This window comes from Gossypium hirsutum, chromosome D08 (genome assembly GCF_007990345.1).
Source record: "Gossypium hirsutum isolate 1008001.06 chromosome D08, Gossypium_hirsutum_v2.1, whole genome shotgun sequence".
Classification (NCBI taxonomy): domain Eukaryota; kingdom Viridiplantae; phylum Streptophyta; class Magnoliopsida; order Malvales; family Malvaceae; genus Gossypium; species Gossypium hirsutum.
In genome coordinates, this window is record NC_053444.1 from 38,092,244 (window position 1) to 38,113,530 (window position 21,287).

Consider the following 21,287-nt stretch of genomic DNA (forward strand, 5'->3'; position numbering starts at 1 on the left):
AAAATTCCTAAATTACCCCTAAAACTCTTAGGCCTTAAGGGTGTCGTATCCTTGTTAAGGGACAAGGTATACAGGCAGTGACAATTAATGGTTAAAGGTACACTACCAGAGCGTATTGATTGGGCCTATTTTCAGGATGCCTTTCAAGGTAAGTTTGTGGGTTTACGCTATGTTGAGGCTTGATGTTTGGAGTTCATAAATCTTAAACAGGGTGACATAACAGTTTCTGAATATGAGGTGAAGCTTCTGAGGTTGAGCCGCTATGCACCTAGTATGGTGGCATTAGAGTGTGAAAAGAGTTTTTATTTTTAGGAGGGTTTGAGGTATGATCTTAAGGTGTATGTAGCTCTATATCAGGAGTGTGTATTTGAGGCCCTGGTCGAGAAGACCAAAATTATTGAGGAAATTAATCGCATAGAGCGCGAGAAAAAGGGTAAATAAAAATATCAACCTAGGAGAGAAGTGTGCTTTGCTAGCCCAAATCCGTGACTTGTTAGGCGAGCTAGATAGTCTAGACAACCACTGAATAGGAAAATAGTGGGTCCTAGAAAGGGGCACATTCAAGTAAGTCATTTTTGCAAGAGGCACCATCCAGGCGAGTGTTAGAAAAGAATGGGTGCTTGATTGGTTTGTGGCTCGATAAAGCATAGAATTAAGGATTGTCCTCGTTGAAATGATCAGATGCAAGCTCTGATTTAGAATCAGGGCCTAGTTAGGGGTCAAAATTAGAGGGGTACTCAAGGAGTTCTAAGGAGTCATGATCAGAGCTGAAATGAGAATGGTAATCAAGGATAGAGAGCACCGAAACAGGGTGCAAATCTAGCTGAAGCTAGGCCTCCTACTTTGGTATATGCGGCTAAACGCCGAGAGGATAGAGATGCAGCTGACGTCATTGTAGGTACCTTCACTATTTATTTGGTGCCTTATTTTACATTAATTAATATAGGATCTACCTGTTCTTATATTACATGTGATATGGTTGTAAAACTGAGGATTGGGGTAGATACAATTGATAACATTGGTACTATAGTCAGCCTTTTAGGATTATCTGTACTTGTAAGTAAGATATATAGGAGATGCCCTTTAGAAATTCAAGAAGAGATTTTTCCTGCTGACTTAATGGAATTGCCTTTCAAAAAATTTGATATGATTCTAGGAATGGACTGGTTGGTTGAACACCAAGTCCGCTTGGATTTTGCACTGAAAAGGGTAACTTTGGTGTCTGAGTTTGGAAAGGAGGTTGTTATGGTCAGGGAACTCTAAAATTATTTATCTAATGTGATCTTTACTATGGTAGCGATGAAGATGGTTCGAAAGGGGTGTAAAACATTTTTGGCTTATGTGCGGGATGCGAGTGTAATTGATCCTTCTATAGATAGTATTCATACAATAAGGGAATTTCCTGATGTTTTTCCCGAGGAACTGCTAGGGTTGCCTCCGGATCGGGAAGTGGAATTTGGTATTGAGTTGTTGTCAGGAACGACACCAGCGTTTATTTCTCCCTACTGCAAGGCACTTTAAGAGCTTAAGGAGTTGAAAGTACAGTTACAAAAACTATTGGATAGGGGTTTCATTAGACCTAGTGTTTCTCCATGGGGTGCACCGGTATTGTTTTAAAGAAAAAGGATGGTATACTTCGATTATGCATCAATTATAGACAGCTATATAAGCCAACCATAAAGAATAATGACCTATTCGATCAGTTCAATAGTGCAATTATCTTTTCTAAAATCAACCTGAGATCCGGATATTACGAACTAAAAGTGAAAGAATCTAATGTTCTCAAAACTGATTTTAGGACTTGTTATGAACATTACGAGTTCCTTATCATGCCCTATGGATTGACTAATGCACCTGCTATATTCATAGACCTTATGAATCGTGCCTTTCAACCTTTCTTAGATCAATTCGTTGTTGTGTTCATCGACGGCATCCTGGTTTATTCCAAGATAGAATATGAGCACGATAAGCAGCTAAGGTTGGTCCTATAGATACTTTGTGAAAAGTAACTTTTTGCCATACTCAGTAAGTGTGAATTCTGGTTGAAGGAGGTTATGTTTTTGGGTCACATGGTATCAGTTAAGGATATTCGTATGGATCCTAAAAAGGTAGGATCCATCTTAGATTGGAAACAACCGAAGAATGTCTCAGAGATTCAAAGTTTTCTAGGTCTTGTTGGGCATTATTGAAAGTTTGTTAAGGGTTTTTCCTTGATAGCATCCCCATTGACTAAGCTATTAAGGAAGAATACTCCATTTAAGTGAGAAAAGGAGCAGTAGGCCAACTTTAAGAGATTAAAATTCATGTTGATTGAAGCTCTCATTATAATTCAATTAGAATATGGTAAAGATTACATTATTTACAGCAATATTTCGCATGTTGGGCTTGGACGTGTCTTAATGCAGGATGGTAAGGTAGTGGCGTATGCCTCGAAAAAACTTAGGCTACGTTAGTGTAATACCCTACTCATGATTTAGAGTTGGCGGCTGTCATTTTCGATCTTAAAATCTAGAGATACTACCTTTATGGTGAGAAGTGTATTATTCACACAGATCACAAAAGTCTCAAAGATCTTTTTACTGAGAAGGAGCTTAACTTCAGGCAGTGCAAGTGGATTGAGTTGTTAAAGGACTATGATTTTACGATTGAGTATCATCCTAGGAAAGCTAATGTTGTGGCTAATACATTGAGTAGAAGCGCAATGACTGATTTGAGGGCTATGTTTGCTCGTTTGTTTGATGATAGGGGTATTCTAGCTGATTGCAAATAAAGCCTGTTTGGGTTTAGAAAATTAAAGATAAGCAAGGTTTGAAAGAATCTTGGCACTTCGATTTAAACAAGTTGAAGATGGGTCGACTGATGACTTTGAGGTTAATTCTGATGAAATTTTGTGCTTCAAAGGTAGATATTGTGTATTGAATTATTAGAGTTTGAGACAATCTATACTACATGAAGCACATAGAAGCCCCTATGCTATTACTAAGATGTATTATGACTTAAAGGAAGTTTATTGGTGGCCAGGTCTTAAAAGAGAGGTAACTAAGTTGGTGTTGAAGTGCTTGACTTGAAAATAAGTTAAGGCTAAGCATCAATTTCCATTGGGGTTATTACAGTCAATTTGTATTCTATAGTGGAAGTGGGAAAGAGTGATAGTGGATTTTGTTAGTGGGTTACCTTTAACACGTACTAAGAAAGATTCAATTTGGGTCATAATGGATAGATTGACCAATTCTGCCCATTTTATTCTCATCCGCACTAATTATTCTCTTCAAAAGCTAACTAAGCTTTATATTTCAGAGATAGTGAGATTACATGGTGTGCCAGTGTCAAATATTTTATAACGGGATCCCCATTTTATGTCTCGATTTTGGAAGAAATTGCGTGAGGCTTTGGGTACTCGATTGGACTTCAGTACAACTTTCATTCACAATCTGATGGTTAGTCAGAGAGAGTTATTCAAATTTTAGAGGATATGTTGAGAAGTTGTGTGATTGACTTTTAAGGTAGTTGGGAAGAGCATCTACTGATGGCAAAGTTCGCCTATAATAACGGCTTCCAGTCAAGTATCCAAATGGCACCTTACGAGGCTCTTTATGGTCGTAAGTGTCGCTCACCTCTATGTTGGGCTGAGTTGAGTGAGAAGTTAATGGGTCCAAATTTGATTTCGGAGACTGAGGAAAAATTCGGTTAATTCGAGATGAGTTGAAGGCAGCTTTTGACAGGCATAAATCGTATGCCATTTTAAAGCGCAAAGACATTGAATTCAATGTAGGAGATTTGGTTTTTCTTAAAGTCTCTCCATGGAAGAAGGTTCAGAGGTTCAGTCAAAAGGGCAAGTTAAGCCTTATGTTCATTAGACCTTACCGAGTGCTTAAGAAAATTAGTCTTGTTGCATATAAGCTTGAATTGCCTCCTGAGTTGGATCACATTCACGATGCCTTTCATGTTTCAATGTTGAGGCGGTATCGATCTGATCCCTCGCATATTGTTCTAGTTGAGGAGATCAAAGTCAGACCAAAATTAATGTTTTAGGAGGAGCTTATTTGAATTTTAGATCGTGAGATTAAATTTTTGAGGAAGTGAATTCCTTTACTGAAGGTGATTTGGAGAAACCATGGCGTCGAAGAGGCTATTTGGGAGTCGGAGGATTCAATTTGGTTTCAATATACTCACCTTTTTTAAATAAGTAAATTTTGGGGACAAAATTTTTTTAAGGGGGTAGAGTTGTAACATCCAAAATTTTAACTTAAATTTTTGTGAAATTATTTCAAAGATGAGTAAATAGTCTAGTGGTTATTAGGAAAATTAGGAGCAAGGTAATTAGATCAAGGTTTCAAGTTTGAATCCCTTCCCCTTGCTAAATAGCTAAAAGTTTTCAAGAATTTTTCCTTCTACCTACTTTTGTGCCACCCTTATCTAGTAAACCTAGGTATAAGTATTACTTTTTTTTAGCCTTTAGTCATTATTCATCAGCCCTAGCCGCCCCAGCCTCTTCTTCTCTCCCATTGTCTTCAAATTTTCTCTTTTTTTCCCCTTGTGTGCCGCTGCCCAAACCACCAAGCTCCACTACCCATTTTTCCTTCTTTAACGACGAGTTTTTGCACCATTCTCTTCCTTTCCTAGCTTTCATTTTATCATAATTTTTCCAGACTTAAAACTAATTTTTTTTACATTCAAAATCGGTCTCTATTGCCACCCCTTTCTTCTTCTTAGAGTAAGTGATGTTTTTCTTTCGCTTTCTTATCAGATTTTTCAATAAAATACCCAATTTTCTAGATCTAGAATTGGGATTATTTTTTTTATGATTTTATGGGTAATTTTCCAACCTTCAAAAATGTTTTTAATAAGCTCTCAAAACAACCTCAATTTGTCATTGTTGGTGGTGGTGCGTCACGCCTAGAAGCATAAAAAGGGGGCTGTTGTTTTATTAATTTTTACCAATTATTTTCAACAAGATCTTAGTCTCTTAAACCCTTCCTAATTAGCCTTTAACCATATGTGAATTAGGAAAATTCGATCTTGATTGTTCGCCAACTCAGATCTAACGTAGCGGGAAGCGTAAGTGTGATAGTTGCGGGTTAATGTGAAGTTTTCAATTTGATTATTAGGGATTGTTTTAATTGATTAGATTAGGGTTTTCAATGGTTTTTTAGCTACTAATTTTTTAGTATTTTAATCGTGTTAAGTGTTGACTTAATTGCCCTGAACCAATAATGAAGCCTTTGGACGTTTACGTGTACATTTTGGGTTAAACCAATCTTCAGTTTAAGGTCTTAATGAGAAATTGTGTGTTTCGCAAATAGTGTTGCAGTAGTGCAAAAATAAGGTGTGGGTCCTAACTTGTTAACTTGAATGCTTTAATAATATTTTTAATGTTATAAATGTTTACTAAGCTTGTTGGTCGAACTTAGTTTAATGGCTAAGTAAATGGTTTTAAAGTGGACGAATCAGGTACGTTACGAGCCCTAACTAAATGGCATGTTTGCAAAGTTTTTTAATTGACTGAATGGTTGTTTGATTGGTACTAATATGAATGGTTTGTTAATATATTGTATGTTGGTTGTATGTATAGCATGAATCAAATGAAAATAAAGTTTGAATGCATGAAACGCATGATTGGTTCAAATGCTATGAAATGTACGGAATGAAAGTTTGCTATACATGCATTGAGAACAATGTTTATGAAATGATATGAAAATTAAGGAATGTTTGAACGACACCGTATTAATGGTGAAATTGATTGTTTAATAAGTGCTATTAGTGAATGAGAGTGAATGAGAAAATGAGGGCATGTTGGGCATGCTACTGAAATGATAATGTAATTGAAATTCGTTCTGATTGAAATTTGTATAATATATCGCATGTGCACGGGGTGGGATATTGTGGATGACGAAGGAGTTTTGTAGAGTAATGGTTGTATATTAAATCCATATATATATGTTGTCAGTGCGCTGCACCGAGAGTACTAAGGAGATTGGCGATTATATCGCACTTTATGTTAAACTGCAGTATAACTGCATTATGTATTATGATGGTTTAACCACATCGAGCTTTGCTCGCAATGATTGGATTTTGGCAAATGGGTTCTAGGGAACTCGTGGTGTGTAGCGGTTGGTTTGGGTAGGAATTCATTATGCATTAATATATGTCCATGCAGTTATGAATGATAATGTTTATGTTATGATTGTGTTGCAAAGTTGATCAATGGTGAATGATTTTTGCATGATTGTTTGAGTGTACTTATGGTTTAGACTCACACTGAGCTAGTTAGCTCACCCCATAGTTTCAAGTATCTCAGGTAATGCTCGAGACTAGGATCGAACATGGCATGCGGACATATGACGGACTTCCGATTTTATTCTTCTTTTTCTTGAGTTTTAATTAAATTTATTTGGTTTTTGGACTATAAAGCTATTTGAACCGTGGTTGGTTTTTTTTTCTTTGGGATTTTCATGCATGCATACTTGTCATATAGATTTTGTTTTTATAGAAATATCCAAAACTATACAAAGCATTGATACTTGGCTTAAACAATTAATCTGTTAAATACCAAGTTTTCTGCTGCAATTAAAGATAACAAAGTTTCGATAAAAATGATGGGTTGAATGTTTTCTAAAATCACGCTATTGCTAATAACATGATCTAAGAATGGTTAATTTAATTAATGAACATTTTCCCAAAATTAACAAAAGCAAACTGCAATTTTTTCTAAAAGAGAGGGAACTTAAGGTTTTGAATGACAATGGGGTAGCATTTCGCTTAGGTGATCAATTTGATCTTCACGATTTGGCCGTAACATATAGGTCGAGTTTGGGATGTTACATTTAGTGGTATCAGAGTCAAGGTTCAAAACCTCGGACTAAATTTTGATTTTTTTTCAAAAATGAGTCTGCATGCATACATAACAAAATGGAAATTTTGGGGAAAACAACCACAATATTTCAAAAAAAAAATTCTTTTTCAGGAAACGATGAAATGCAAAAGTCCGATGTCATGCCCATAGGAACAGTACTGAAACTTTAGAAAAACACTAGAAACTATTGCACGAAACCTTATACTGAGATTTTCAAGGTGTTACAGTTTCTTTGTTGAAATAAGTCTTCCTAAGTGCTTTTAAGCTATTGATGATGTTAGTGAATCTATCAGACATTTCTTTGATGCTCTCTCTTGACTTCATCATGAAAAGCTCATAGGAAAGTGTGAGTAGACCAATCTTGGATTCCTTGACTTGTCTTGTTCCTTCATAAGTAGTGGCAAATTTATCCCAAATTTTCTTGACACTTTGACATTGGGATACTCTATTGTACTAAATAGGCCTTAGTGCACCAAAAGAGAGTGTGCATGGCATTGGTACTGAGTTGAGTCTTATTCTTGTCATCTTCTCCCCACTTATCTTCATCCTTGGGCACCTCTAAATCACCATTTGAGATAATCTTGGATTCCTTGACTTGTCTTGTTCTTTCATAAGTGGTGGCAAGTTTGTCCCAAATTTTCTTAACACTTTGACATTGGGATACTATATTATACTAATTAAGCCTTAATGCAAAAAAAAAAGAAAAAAGAAAAAGAAAAAGAGTGTGCATGGCCTTGGTACTGAGTTGAGCCTTATTCTTGTCATCTTCTTCCCACTTATCTTCATCCTTGGGCACCTTTAAATCACCATTTGAGATAATCCTCTACACATGAAAATCATTTTCTTGAATGAAAAGTTCAATCATTATCTTTCAATAAGTATTAACTCTCTCCATTGAAGTAGGGTAGTCTCACAATGGATTGGCGTTCGCCGAAGCTAGTTGAGTCGAAATCTTGTGCCATCTTTGAACTTGGTATTTTTTGCACCTCTTTTAAGGGTGAAACCTTTGTCGGAGAACTAGATCTGATATTAATTGCTTGATCGAAAATACACATGAGAGGTGAATTTGTATTTTAAAAACTTTGCAAAACTTTTCTAAAATAAAATGAAAAAGGGAGAGAAACTTGCACAATCAATTTATAGTGATTCAACCCCAATTGTCTAACTCCATTATCTTGGTATACCTCAACCAAGAATTTTCCTAATTCACTATTTAGAGTTGATACCTTTTAAGGCTAAGTTATAACATTTACCATTCCTTTTTTTGAGGTAAAAAAAAACCCTCTAACTTTGGTGGCTCAAATAGAAACCCTTTAAAATCCCCTTAAAGCTTTCTACCAAAAAACCTTAAGTAAACCTTTTAATACAAAGAGAAATGTATAAACAATTAAGATCTCTTAAAAAGGTGTGTTTATAAATAATAACAATCTTACAAAGTGAAAAGTGAAAATGAGAATGATAAAATATATTACAATAAGCACCAAAGAGAATGTGTATGAGAGAATATGAGAAAGAGAATATTTGAGGTGAGTTCTCTTGATTTCAATGTTTGGATGAGTCTCTCTTTAAGCCTTCAAGTGTTTTTGACTTGTATTTATACATTCTAGTAAGTTGGAAGACATTTGGAGCCATGGAAAGCATTGATTTCGTACATTAAATTTAGTCTACGGGGTCAATTCTCAATCGATTGAAAAATAGCTATTAGAAGAATTAAGGCATTGAGACTCAATACTAAAGTATCAATACCATGTTGTTCTCAAAAAAGCCTATGGCATTGCCTTAAAAGTCTCAATACTTGTAAAAAGTCTTTAGACTTGTATCGATACAATTAGCATTAGTATACATGACTTTGGTCAATGTATCCTAAACAAAATCCAATACTTTGCCCCTCCAAATAATCCTTTAACTTATAGTCGAATCTAATGGAGCAAGCAGACGCCTAATCTCCTAAAATGAAAATATTGCAATTCAATCCTTAAAAAATAATGAAATTATAAATTAATATATAATAAAATTACACTTCTAACCCTTTAAAAATGAAAAAAAAACTATTTAGTTCTTTTGAAAATGATGAAATCATAAATGAAAAAATAATGAAATTATAAATTAATATATAATAAAATTACACTTCTAACCCTTTAAAAATGTAAAAAAAAAATCTATTTAATTCTTTTGAAAACGATGAAATCATAAATTATCATATGATAAAATTATATTTTAACCTCTCAAAAATTTATAATTCAATTTTCACCCCTTAAAAAAATTTTAGGGTTCACCCTTGCGTAAGTCTCCCTTCCATAATCTTCCCATGCCTCAAAAAGCCAACAATTCTTACCAGAATTGTTGCCTCACTCCAAGTACAAGGCCAATGCTGAGTTCGCATCTTGCATAAATATGGCAGTGCGACCCCAATCATCGATCTTTTTCATTTTAAGAAGTTCATCTCCTTTGTAGTGAGATGTAACTCGACCATAAGCTTGAAAACTACTTCACTTTATGCTTCACCTGTACTGAAAGGCAACCAGAAAACGTTACAGCGTAACAAAATCAAAGGTCCCGTCACAACCAGCATAAGTCGAGCAAATGCATAGGCAGAAGGCATAACGGTATCCAATTTATCAAATTGAGAAAAAAATTCGAGCAAATTAAGATGTAAGAGATGTTATATAGATTGCATGGTGATTGTACAAATATCATTATTCATGTATCCCCCATACTTCAGGCACTGATATTTTTAACCCCCACATGATCATCTTCGCTTAATCTTAAACCTTGTACTATGTCTCTCTACATGCCTTGACCTTCATCTATAGTGTTGCCATGAAAAATCTACAGATGAACAGAACAGCTTGCAACTTTCTTTCTCACAATCTCAGACAAACTATTCCACGTAAGAGTGTTCTTTTCCAGATTCGACCACCAGCGGGTTTAAATTCTCAGCTTTACCATTTCCTTTAGGTATAATGAGTCCGTACCCTCCAGCTTTCCTTTTGTATAAAATATTAATCTCACCTGTGCCGAGCACAAATATAATACTTTTTATTAGCTCATAACAGTTAAGGCTGAAGAAATGAACAAGGGCTTGGAAAACGTCATACCAGTTTCTTCATTGCGGAAACCATAGAAGTCATGATCAACATTTTCCAGCTGCTCAACTGCTTCAGAGACAGTCAGTGGTGGCATCTCAAAGTATTTTGTACGAACAATCTGAAACATTCGTAATGCAGGTGCGTTAATGGAGAGGAAAAGGAAAAAGAAAACAAGTACCAGCATCAATTGTGAAGGGGCTGTATCAATTTGTTTGATCATCTTTCTCGACGCAAATTAAAGCAAGAAAAGATCGACAAAAACTCATTCAGAATTTCTAATAATAATCATCATACATGTTACTACGATACCTTTTGCAAAACTACCAAAAGATATCAAAATAAACAATAACACCGCAAATTATTTCCTGTTGTTTTATTTTTCCTCTATCCCAGATTGAATAAAAGTTGCATATCCAATTAGGAAACGAAAACCATAAATGAGAGTTGATGAACTCAAAAGAAGAAATGTTTTAAAAGCCCCTTAATATAATGTCATGCAGCCAAGCATCTAAGTAGAATATATGAAAAATATCTGCAAGAAAACTAATTCCATAAACAGATCAATAGGTTAAAAGTTGATGAAATAAACCTCATCTATAAAGCTATCATCCTCCTGTTCGGGAACCGCTGCTACATCATCATCTGCTACTACCTGCTCGGGAAAGGCCTCTGCATCATCATCTACTACTACCGCCACCGGTTCTCTAACTTTTGATCTACTGAAGCCTTTCATGTGGCGGCCACGATCTGATTCTTTCTCCTTAATCTTCCTTAACTTTCTTTGTAGAATTGAGGACACCAAATCTATACTCCCATATACTGTCTCAGCATCTTCTTCTGCTCGAACTACTCCATGCTTCTTTGTAAACAAAGTCACCTTCAAACAAAAACCCATCAGAGCAAAAAGTAAGCTAAGTGTCTAAAATTCAAAATGCAAACCTCAAATATCAGGATTGGGAAAGTACCTCACATCTTCGAATCCTGGGACCTTTCCCAAGTTCTCCCCCACGAACAGACAACCTAACATCAACTTCTCTCACCAGATGGCTATGCTTCTGAACTGCCTTACCAACCTTCTCCTCAACATGCTGCTTAACTGTATCTGTTAACTGTATCCGACGAAAACAAGTTTATTACAGCAGACAAAACCTTCTCTAAACTTTCCCACCATTGAAGTACAATTTCGACATGGGCCTTATAATAAAAATCATTTAAATCAAAAACCCAAAGCAAATATAGATGTCAAACTAAGTGCTTCATTAATCATTATGATGTAGTTGGTCTCTCACATGCTTCAAGTAAAAAAACTTGGGCTTCCAATAGGAAAAAGACGCATCATCACTAAAACAATAAAGGGTTACAACTTAAACTAGGAAGAGAAATCTCATTGTTGAGTGGAAAAGCTTCTTTTTTTTTCTTTTTTCTTTTTTTGTAAATAAAGTAAATGATTAGTAAGAGTAAAATTACTTCGAGATTTTTGCCTTGTATGATTAATTTGACGGAAGCGAGTGGACCGTCCCATGACATTCGAACCGCTAGTGAAGAGCTCCTGATTTTTCTTGGTTCCATCTCAATGCACTTGAAATAGCTCCCAATTGGGTTGAAGAAACTGGATTTGTAAGAAGGTAATGAAAGGATTCGAGGTTTTGTGAGAGTGAACATAGAGACCGATGAAGAAGAGGATGAAGGACTTGAAAATGATGAGTCAGAGACAGAGAGTGGGTGGTGGAAGCTTGTTTGAGAGGAAGCTAACAGAGTCGTCGCCATTTCGACAAGGAGAGCAGGGTTTTGGATGGATTGAAAGAAAATGGAAGAAAATACAGGAATCTGGTATTAGGCGAAGAGAAGGGGGGAGGGGGGAATTATGCCGTCTGGCTTATGGATAAGGACACGTGAGATGGCATGGGCTAGATATTTATAAAGTATAATCAACAAAATTCACAAAAATAATATCACATATATATTTTTTTTAAATTTTCATATATATATATATATATATTTATTTATTTCTATGTTAAATCTTTTTTAATATTTAAAAAGTATTACATCTGTTGCAGGATTCGTGTCTGTAAATATAAATTTCAAAGTTGATTTGTTTTTATAAATAAATATCTCAAATTTTCAGATTGATTCATGTCATCCTTTTGCACTTGTAAATTTTATTTAATTCTTAGTAATTTATTTATTTTATTAAATTTTAAACCATAAAGAATTTCGCACATTTTTATAATATATAATCCATATTATTTTTCAAAATATATTAAATATGAACTGGAAGAACATTTCCAATAAATATTTGCCTTGAGATAAATACATAAATTAAGGATAAAGGTGGGATGGAGAATGTAAATGGGACCATTTATTCAATTAGACGGGTGTTCCCTTGTCTTTTTAGATACATCCCTCATCCTTTTCCTTGTCCGCCAACAAGCTTGTTAAATTTTTGTGTGAAAACAATATAATATTGTATGATTAAGATAATTTATAATTTTATATCCATTATACACACAAATAAAATTTTAGGTAAACTATTAAAATAGTCATTTTTATCTTCAGATTATATTTTAGTCATTTATGTTTGAAATATTACGTTTTAGTCACTTACGTTAACGTGTTATAACAAAATTTTTAGGTTAAATTATACAATTGATCCCCATATTTTTTCATTTTGAACAATTTAATTTTTTTCTTTAATTTTTTTAATTTTTTCTTTATTTTCCATTCTCTTCTGCTTCTTCCTCTATTTTCCTCTCTTCTACATCTCTTTTAACGTAGTTTTTCTATGTTTCCCATTTATAAAAATGAATGAAGTATACTAATAAAAATGGTGTATATCATGTTAAATCATGTGTGGACATTGCATGAAAGTGTAAAAAGTACAAGAAATGGTCATAAAGGGGTAGTCCATAATGCGACATACAAATAGAGTAGTCGTGACTTGTGTTCGTCTTATGCAGATCCCTAATAGGGAATAATGTCTGCCAATAGGCAGGGTCTGCTTGCGGAAGTATCCGTCAGCATACTTTAGAAATAGGAAATTGAGTCCGCCAAATGTGGCGTGTCATTATGTCATAGCCTCACATGTCAGTTGAATTTTATTGTGAGGATATGCTACCATGGAATTCACTCAGTTTTTATTAACTTGTTTAGTTTTCTTCTTCTTATTTTCATGCTTTTAGATTGGACGAGTTATTGAAAGGATTCAGCCAGATCTGAGGCTTATTTTATGAGCCATCTATAGTTTTGTTTGTAATATGAAATCGTTGGGGAATAGGATAATTGTTAGTGTCCGCCAGTTTAAATCTGAAGAGTTGTATTTGACATGTTGATTTGTACTTCCAGATTCTTATGAGCAGTCTTGTTAGGCTTCACGCCAAACCATTTTGAATGATGTTGATCAGCAAGTAGTGAATTTTAAACTTTGCATGAGTGCTATCTCATTTTGCGTTTTATACCAACCTGCCAATGTTTATAAGGTTTCCGCCAAATGGTGTTTAACCATAGCCTGGTTATAAGCGGAGTATTATTGTTTTTAAAGTGTTTTAAAAAAGTATCATATATTATTCAATATTTTGGGGTTATCGCCCATTGCGCGAATCTTTCGTCGAGCTAAAGTATTCGATTTTCAAATATTTTTGTTAGACCAGTCGATTTTTAGTTGTGACGCTCCATACTCAAATCTAACGATCAGGTCGGATATAAAGTGTTACAAAGTAAAACTTGATATTCATTAAGAGTTTAGGATTTGCTTTTAAATATGTAGTTTGTCGTGTAGAGCGGAAAGGAAAAAAAGATTTTAAGTATTTAAAGACGTAATCTAGTAATTTAGATTTTTCTTTCCTTTTAAAACAATTTGTTTTCAAAGATAAATTTTTAAATGGTCAAATCAACAACAAAAAATATATTTTCTAATTTTTATCTTTGAAAACAAATTGTTTTAAAAGGAAAGAAAAATCTAAATTACTAGTATATTTTTTGTTGTTGATTTGACCATTTAAAAATTTAAGATATTTTGACATAAAACACAATTAAGTTTGAAATTTTAAAAATGGAAGTTTGAGAGTGTTTATTTTTCATATTGTCATATATTAAGATGAAATGAAAACATTAATTCATTTTTGTTGAGGACAATAATTTATTCAGATATATTCTTGTTTATTCCTAACAAATTTTTTGTTTAAATTATTCCTAATAAAATTGATATACATTTCTCCCTTTTGTAACAAAACATCTAATAGTTGCTAAAAGAAGATAAATACTTCAATTTTTTTGTATCTATTATATAAAAGTAAGAAACATTGGTATTGTAGCTAGGCTGTGTAATCTGCCTACCTCAGCTGCTATATATATGCACATACAATATCGAAGGGCTTGCGGGGAGGCTGGAGAGGAAGGAGAAAAAAAAAAGAAAAAGAAAAAAAAAGAGAGAGATTAAATAAAAAAAATGTGTTTTCTTTTCTTTCAATTTTTTAAAAGATCAAATATAATATTTAAATAATTTATTTGGGTAATCCAATTTAGAGAAAAAAACATTTTATTAATTTACATATTTTTGTTTTTAAATAACATATTTAAATGGATGATTTGTGAATTGATTTAAGATTTAATCCTCCCAATTATAAAAAGTATAAATTAAAATAATTAATTTTAATTTAATTTAAAAGGATACATTCAAAAGGTTAAACCAGCATGTCCATTTTAAATTTATAAATTGTATTACTAAAAAAATTATAAATTGTAACTGATTTACTTGCCATTTTTTGCTTATTTTTAAGATAGATAGTAATCATTTCTTACCAAAAAGTAAATTCTTTATTTTTAAATGATATATTTAAAATGGTTGGTGACACCATTGATTTAAAATTCATATTCAATCTTGAATAATTATAATACATTTAGTTTTTCATAATTAATAAAAAAATTAAATAATTATAATTTAACAATTTATTTTAAATTATGCATGTCTGCTTTATTATCTATGTTCAGGATTCGTGGCTGCGCTTTCCCACAACAGTATTGTCTTCAAGGTTCAAACCTACATTCTCTCCTTATGAGTGCAATATGTCTTACCATTGTTGTAACACCCCTAACCCCTCTCCGTTGTCGGATTAGGGTCACGAGCATTACTAACGAATCAAACAATTAATTCAATCATAATCAACATATAAACTAACTAATAACATTATAATATGCACGGATAGGTCACGAAAATCAAATACTTTCATGCTAAATTCTTATACATTCGAATAATAAATTATGCTATGCATTTCTAAACTTGGTCTTCCACTATCTACACTCTTATCACTATTTATGCATTGCTAAACTTAGTCTTCCACTGTTTACACTCTTATCACTATTTATCCCTTCTAGAATGTTAGAATTCGGATACATAGAAGACTATTCCAATTATTAACATAAGAGTATTAGTTCATACTCTGCTAACGATTATCTTTTTAATTTACCTTCGATGATGTTAGTGGAATGCACTTAATTTAGGTTTGCTAATCCACCTTAATTCAGAGTAAAAGTTACTCTTACAACCTTTATTACGAGTCTACGGGACCCTAAAAATAGTTTAAAAATAGGCAAGGACTAATTTGAAATAGTTCTGGAAGTTTAGGAAATAATTACACAAATTTTGATTTCAAGGGTCACACACCCGTGTGGCTAAGCCATGTGCCTCACACGGCCAAGACCGTGTAACTCTCTGACTTGGGTCACACGCCCATGTGTGTTGCCCGAGTGTGACACACGTCCGTGTGGCCAGGCCGTGTGCACCCAAAAGTACCTTAAAGCTCAAGTTTACCAATTCCTACTTACTTGGGCATTAAGAAACTAAATTACCAATCATTTAACCTATTCAAAACACGATTAAAAATGCCCAAAATGCACCAAATTTATCACCTAATATTTCTAACCAATGTACCCTCATTGGTACCACATTTTATACGTTCAACTACATCAACAACTCATCACACATTCAAGACTTTCATTCATATCACACTTACCATATTTGAACTAACTTTCAAACTTCTAAAGTTACCAAATTTGAAACTAAGCACATACCAATCATTATGCTAAACTACCAACTTTAAACTATCGCATACCAAAATATAAACTAGGCTAGCATACCAACATAGCTTCAATCACAACCATATACACATTTAACCATCATTTCACTAGAAACTAAGTTAACCACATCTTATAAACGATATCAATAAAACACTCCCTAGGTACATGCTATTAAAAAATGAAATATCACCACACTTGAGCTAGGGATCTATGATTTGATGTTGAGTTGACAATAATTCAAACAGTACCTAGCCTGCGCACAGAAAACAAAATCGCACACTGAGTAAAACTCAGTGGTATTTCTATAATCCGAATAACATAAACTTGATGTAAGTATTTAAAATGCAAAATGTAACAAGTAAGCTATGTTCATGTGTTTCAATTCAATAGTATAATTTTTTTTCATTCCTTATTCAAATCTACTAAGATTTTCACATGTTCAAATATATAAGTATATATCAATGACATTTCATTTAACAGTTGAATACATCATCTCATTCAATGGTATGATTCATATCTTTGATCTATACTTGAATTCATTCAAGTTTTCACATCTCAATTCATCAATTCATATTTTATTTCTCATCTCATAATCATTTCTCATATTTTCCATTTCAATATTTTCTCATCTCATATTCATTTCCCGTCTTTGCTATTTCAATATCAATCACATAAATTATTATTTTATTTTCCCCTATTAACACGACACGGACTCAGATAGATACACGGACCCAACCAACACACCAGTTTGACACCCAGTGCCTCATCGGATAAATCTGAAGTAATAATTGTGCCAAACACTATATAAATTGACACCCAGTGTCTCATCGGTTAAATTGAAGTAAATTGGCACCCAGTGCCTCATTAACTCGAGGTCGAAGTAATCCCTGAACTCTTCCTATCCTATGGCATGCCATCTATATCCGACTTAACCCAATACAATTAATAGGGTTTCATTTCACTTTTCAATACAACCAATGTCTCAATTTCATGAATATATATCATCAAATATAATCATATATTCAATTTGATAATAATCACATTTTTCTCAATACACATATATTCGTAATCAATATATTTCATAATATACAAAATCAATCCATTTAATTTCAATTATGAATTTAATTCAATTACCAAGTACCAAAATAATCACCTCAAATACTTACCATATGCAAACAATTATATATGCAATAATCTACTATTTAATTCAGATTATAGAAACACAAACCGTGTTTTTCGAGCTATTCGACGTTGATTTTATCCTTCCCCTTTTTACTTGAGGATTTCGGTACGACGTTAGCTACGGAATAAAAAAATTAAATCACATTAATACTATACATTTCAATTTCACATTAAATTTTAATTTTTACACTATATTTTGCTTATTTATCAATTTAGTCCCTAAACGAGACTAATTTTAACCTTCACAATTAACTTCATATTTTTATACTAATTTCACTCTATACCACATTTTGTTTCCTCTTTTCCAATTCAACCCTATAATTTTGAATTTTTTAAAATTTAGTCCCTATTATATTCAAAATCAACAATTAATTCCACAATTTAGTCCTTTTCCATTTCAAACTTAAAAATCTATTTATTTGATCCCTAATATTTAAACTATTCAACAATGTTAACATCTAAAATATTGAACAATACTAAAAATTACAGTATGAGTCAGGTAGCCCTAAGTATCGGGATTTCAAAAATATAAAAATTACAAGTGTAGGGACTAAATTGCACTAACCAATTTGGATTTTAACTTTAAGCCCCCAAATGTCGTGAGCTTCGCTTTTTCTTTCTTTCTTTTCCTTTTATTTGTTTTTCTAATTTGCATGCATTTCATCTCTTTCTTTCCACTTTTTTTCTAATTCATTTAATTTGTTTTCATTTTATTTATTTATTTATTTATTATTATTATTATTATTACTAACTTTATAATATAACATATATAATATATATACATGCATTTACACTTAACCAAATTGGACCACCTATACACAACCATTTATTAAATTGTTTAATAGTTACTTTAGTCCCTTTAGTTTATTTCAATTTATAATTAAACCTTTAACCTTTACGCGATTTAGTCCCTGTACCTTAATAACTTCTAATTTCACAAAATTCACTAATCCAAAATTAATTAGCTACCCAACTAACTTTGTACAAGTTCGATTTACGAAAACAGAGTCCCGAAAATATATTTTTTGACACCCCCAATTATCGGGCCGTTACAATTCTCCCTTACTAATTAAAATTCGTCCCTAAAATTTACCTGAAAAGAGGTGGGGATATTCAGATCTCATCGTCTCTTCAGGTTCCCAAGTTGCCTCCTCAACACTATGGCTATGCCATAGAACTTTTACTAACGAAACACGTTTATTACGCAATTCTTTCATCTCGCGAGCTAAAATTTCAACCAGTTCTTCTTCATAAGACAAGTTCGGTTGAATTTCAATTTCTTCTGTTGAAATAACGTGAGACAGATTCGATCGATACCTTCTAAGCATTGACACATGGAAAACGTTGTGCATTTTCTGTAATTCCGCAGGCAAAGCTAATCGATATGCCACTGGTCCTAGTCTTTCAACGATTTCATGCGGTCCAATAAAACAAGGACTCAGCTTTCCTTTCCAGCCAAATCGCAGGACTTTCTTCCATGGTGAGACCTTTAGAAATATCTTATCTCCAACTGAAAACTCAATATCTCGACGTTTCAAATCTACATATGATTTCTCTCTATTAAAAGCTATTTTTAATCTATCTCGGATTATCTTAACAATGTCTTCTGTTTCTTGAATCAATTCCAGCCCAACAAATTTTATTTCACATAACTCCATCCAACAAATAGGTGTTTGACACCTACGACCGTATAAAGCTTCATACGAAGCCATTTGAATACTTGATTGAAAACTATTGTTGTATACGAATTTGGCCAAAGGCAAATAATGCTCACAGCCTGATTCAAAATCAATTACACAAGTGCGGAGCATATCTTTCCAAATCTGAATAACATGTTCAGATTGTCCATCTGTCTACGGATGAAAGGCTGTGTTGAAATTGAGTCTCATGCCAAGAGATTCATGCAATTGTTTCCAAAATCTCGAAGTGAAACGCAGATCTCGATCAGAGATAATCAACATAGGGACACCATGTAATCTCACAATTTCTTGAATGTACACGTTAGTAAGTTTTTGAAGTAACCAATTAGTCCTGACCACAATAAAATGAGCTGATTTTGTAAGTCGATCAACAATCACCCATACAACATTTTTTTTAGTCGAGGATAAAGGTAACCCTGTTACAAAATCCATCGTGATGCGTTCCCATTTCCACTTAGGAATAGAAATGGGCTAAAGTAATCCAGTGGGAACATGATGTTCTGCCTTAACTCGTTGACAAGTTAAGCATTTAGCCACATACTCGACCGCGTCTCTTTTTGTTCCTGGCCAACAATAGGATTCTCGCAGATCGTGATACATTTTTCGTCCCTCCAAGATGCAAAGTAAAAAGGCTATCATGAGCTTCGTGAAGTATCAACTCTTTTAATTCTGCAACATTTGGATCACAAATTCGATTTTGAAATCTCAAACAATCACAATCATCAATACTGAAACTTTCTAGTGTGCCATTTTGAACCATGTCTCTTTTCTTCGCTAACTTGACATCATCTAACTGTGCTACTTTAATCTGATCAAACAACACCGACTTGGCCTTCAACTCAGCCAACAAGCTCTCATCATCATTGATACTAAGTTGAGCAAACATCGCTCACAACTTAACGATTGTTTTCCTGCTTAACGCATTAACTACAATGTTAGCTTTACCAGGATGGTAATCAATAACACAATCAAAATCTTTTTGAAGCTCGACCCAACGTCGTTGTCTCAAATTCAACTCCTTTAGTGTTAGGAGGTATTTAAGACTTTTGTGATCGATATAGATGTGACACTTTTCACCGTACAAATCGTGTCTCTAGATCTTTAGAGCAAAGACCACAGTAGCTAACTCTAAGTCGTGTTTTGGATAGATACGTTCATGCATTTTTAGTTGACGAGACGCATACGCAATCACTTTTTCGTCTTGCATAAAAACAACCAAGGCCACTCTATGAGGCATCACTATAGACCACAAAATCTTTTCCCGGTTCAGGTAAAGTTAAAATCTGTGCCTCTGTCAACATTTGTTTTAATTTCTCGAAACTCTCTTGACATTCCTTACTCCAAACAAACTAAACATTTTTGTGCAACAGCTTTGTCATCCGTAAAGCTATCTTGGAAAATCCATTTACGAATCTTCTATAATAACCGGCTAAACCTAGAAAACCGCAAACCTCTGACACATTTCTCGGTGCTTTCCACTGAACAATGACCCCGATCTTTTTTGAGTCAACTCTAACTCCATCTTCCAAGATAACATGTCCTAAAAACACAATTTCTGATAACCAGGATTCACACTTGCTAAGCTTTCCATATAATTGTTTCTCTCATAACACGTCCAAAACAATTCTGATGTGTTGTTCATACTCGGATTAAGATTTTGAATAGATCAAGATGGCGTCTATGAAAACTACCATAAATTGATCCAAATACGGTTGGAAAATATGGTTCATGGGATCCATGAATGCCGCCGGAGCATTAGTCAGCCCAAAAGGCATCACCAAATATTCGTAGTGGCTATAACGCGTACTAAACGCCGTCTTATATACGTCACTATCTTTTTCTTTTAACTGATAGTAATCAGATATCAAATCGAGCTTAGAAAAGATAGAAGCTCCCTTTAGCTGATCAAACAAGTCATCGATATGAGGTAGGGGGTATCAATTTTTAATCGTCAACTTATTCAATTATCGATAGTCTATACAGAGTTGCATCGAGCCATCTTTCTTTTTAACAAATAACACCGGAGCTCCCCAAGGCGATATACTAGGGCGTATAAAGCCGCGATCTAACAAATCTTGCAATTGCCTCTTCAATTCCTTCAGCTCTGTGGGTGTCATACAATAAGGGGACATTGACACCAGAGTCGTACCAAGGAACACTTCAATTGCAAATTGAACCTCTCGATCTAGTGGTAATCCTAGTAATTTCTCAAGAAACACATCGGAGAATTCACAAATGGTACAAATCTTACTGCTCTAACTATGATCAGAATTCGAGCTGATAACATAGGCTAGAAAAGCTTCACAACTCTGATTGAGAAGTTTGTTAGCTCGAATTGTCGAAATGATATGAGTTGGCCTACTCGTTCGAACACCATTCAATTCAATTATG

General features: G+C 33.8%; 2 protein-coding genes across 2 annotated transcripts; both read right to left on the bottom strand.

The window, feature by feature from the left end:
- Positions 1-9,498: 9,498 nt before the first annotated feature.
- LOC107909453 (ribosome-binding factor PSRP1, chloroplastic) lies at positions 9,499-11,902 on the bottom strand. The gene is made up of 5 exons (XM_016836972.2): positions 11,410-11,902; positions 10,908-11,051; positions 10,532-10,819; positions 9,952-10,060; positions 9,499-9,865 (listed from the first exon to the last, which is right to left on the bottom strand). The coding sequence occupies exons 1-5, from the start codon at positions 11,707-11,709 to the stop codon at positions 9,735-9,737; spliced, it is 972 nt and encodes a 323-aa protein (XP_016692461.1). The 5' UTR covers positions 11,710-11,902; the 3' UTR covers positions 9,499-9,734.
- Positions 11,903-18,278: 6,376 nt separating this feature from the next.
- LOC107906635 (uncharacterized) lies at positions 18,279-19,782 on the bottom strand. Its single transcript, XM_016833687.2, has 3 exons — positions 19,438-19,782; positions 18,917-19,049; positions 18,279-18,808 (listed from the first exon to the last, which is right to left on the bottom strand). Exons 1-3 carry the CDS (start codon positions 19,780-19,782, stop codon positions 18,279-18,281), a joined length of 1,008 nt encoding a protein of 335 aa, XP_016689176.2.
- Between the last annotated feature and the right edge of the window lie 1,505 nt (positions 19,783-21,287).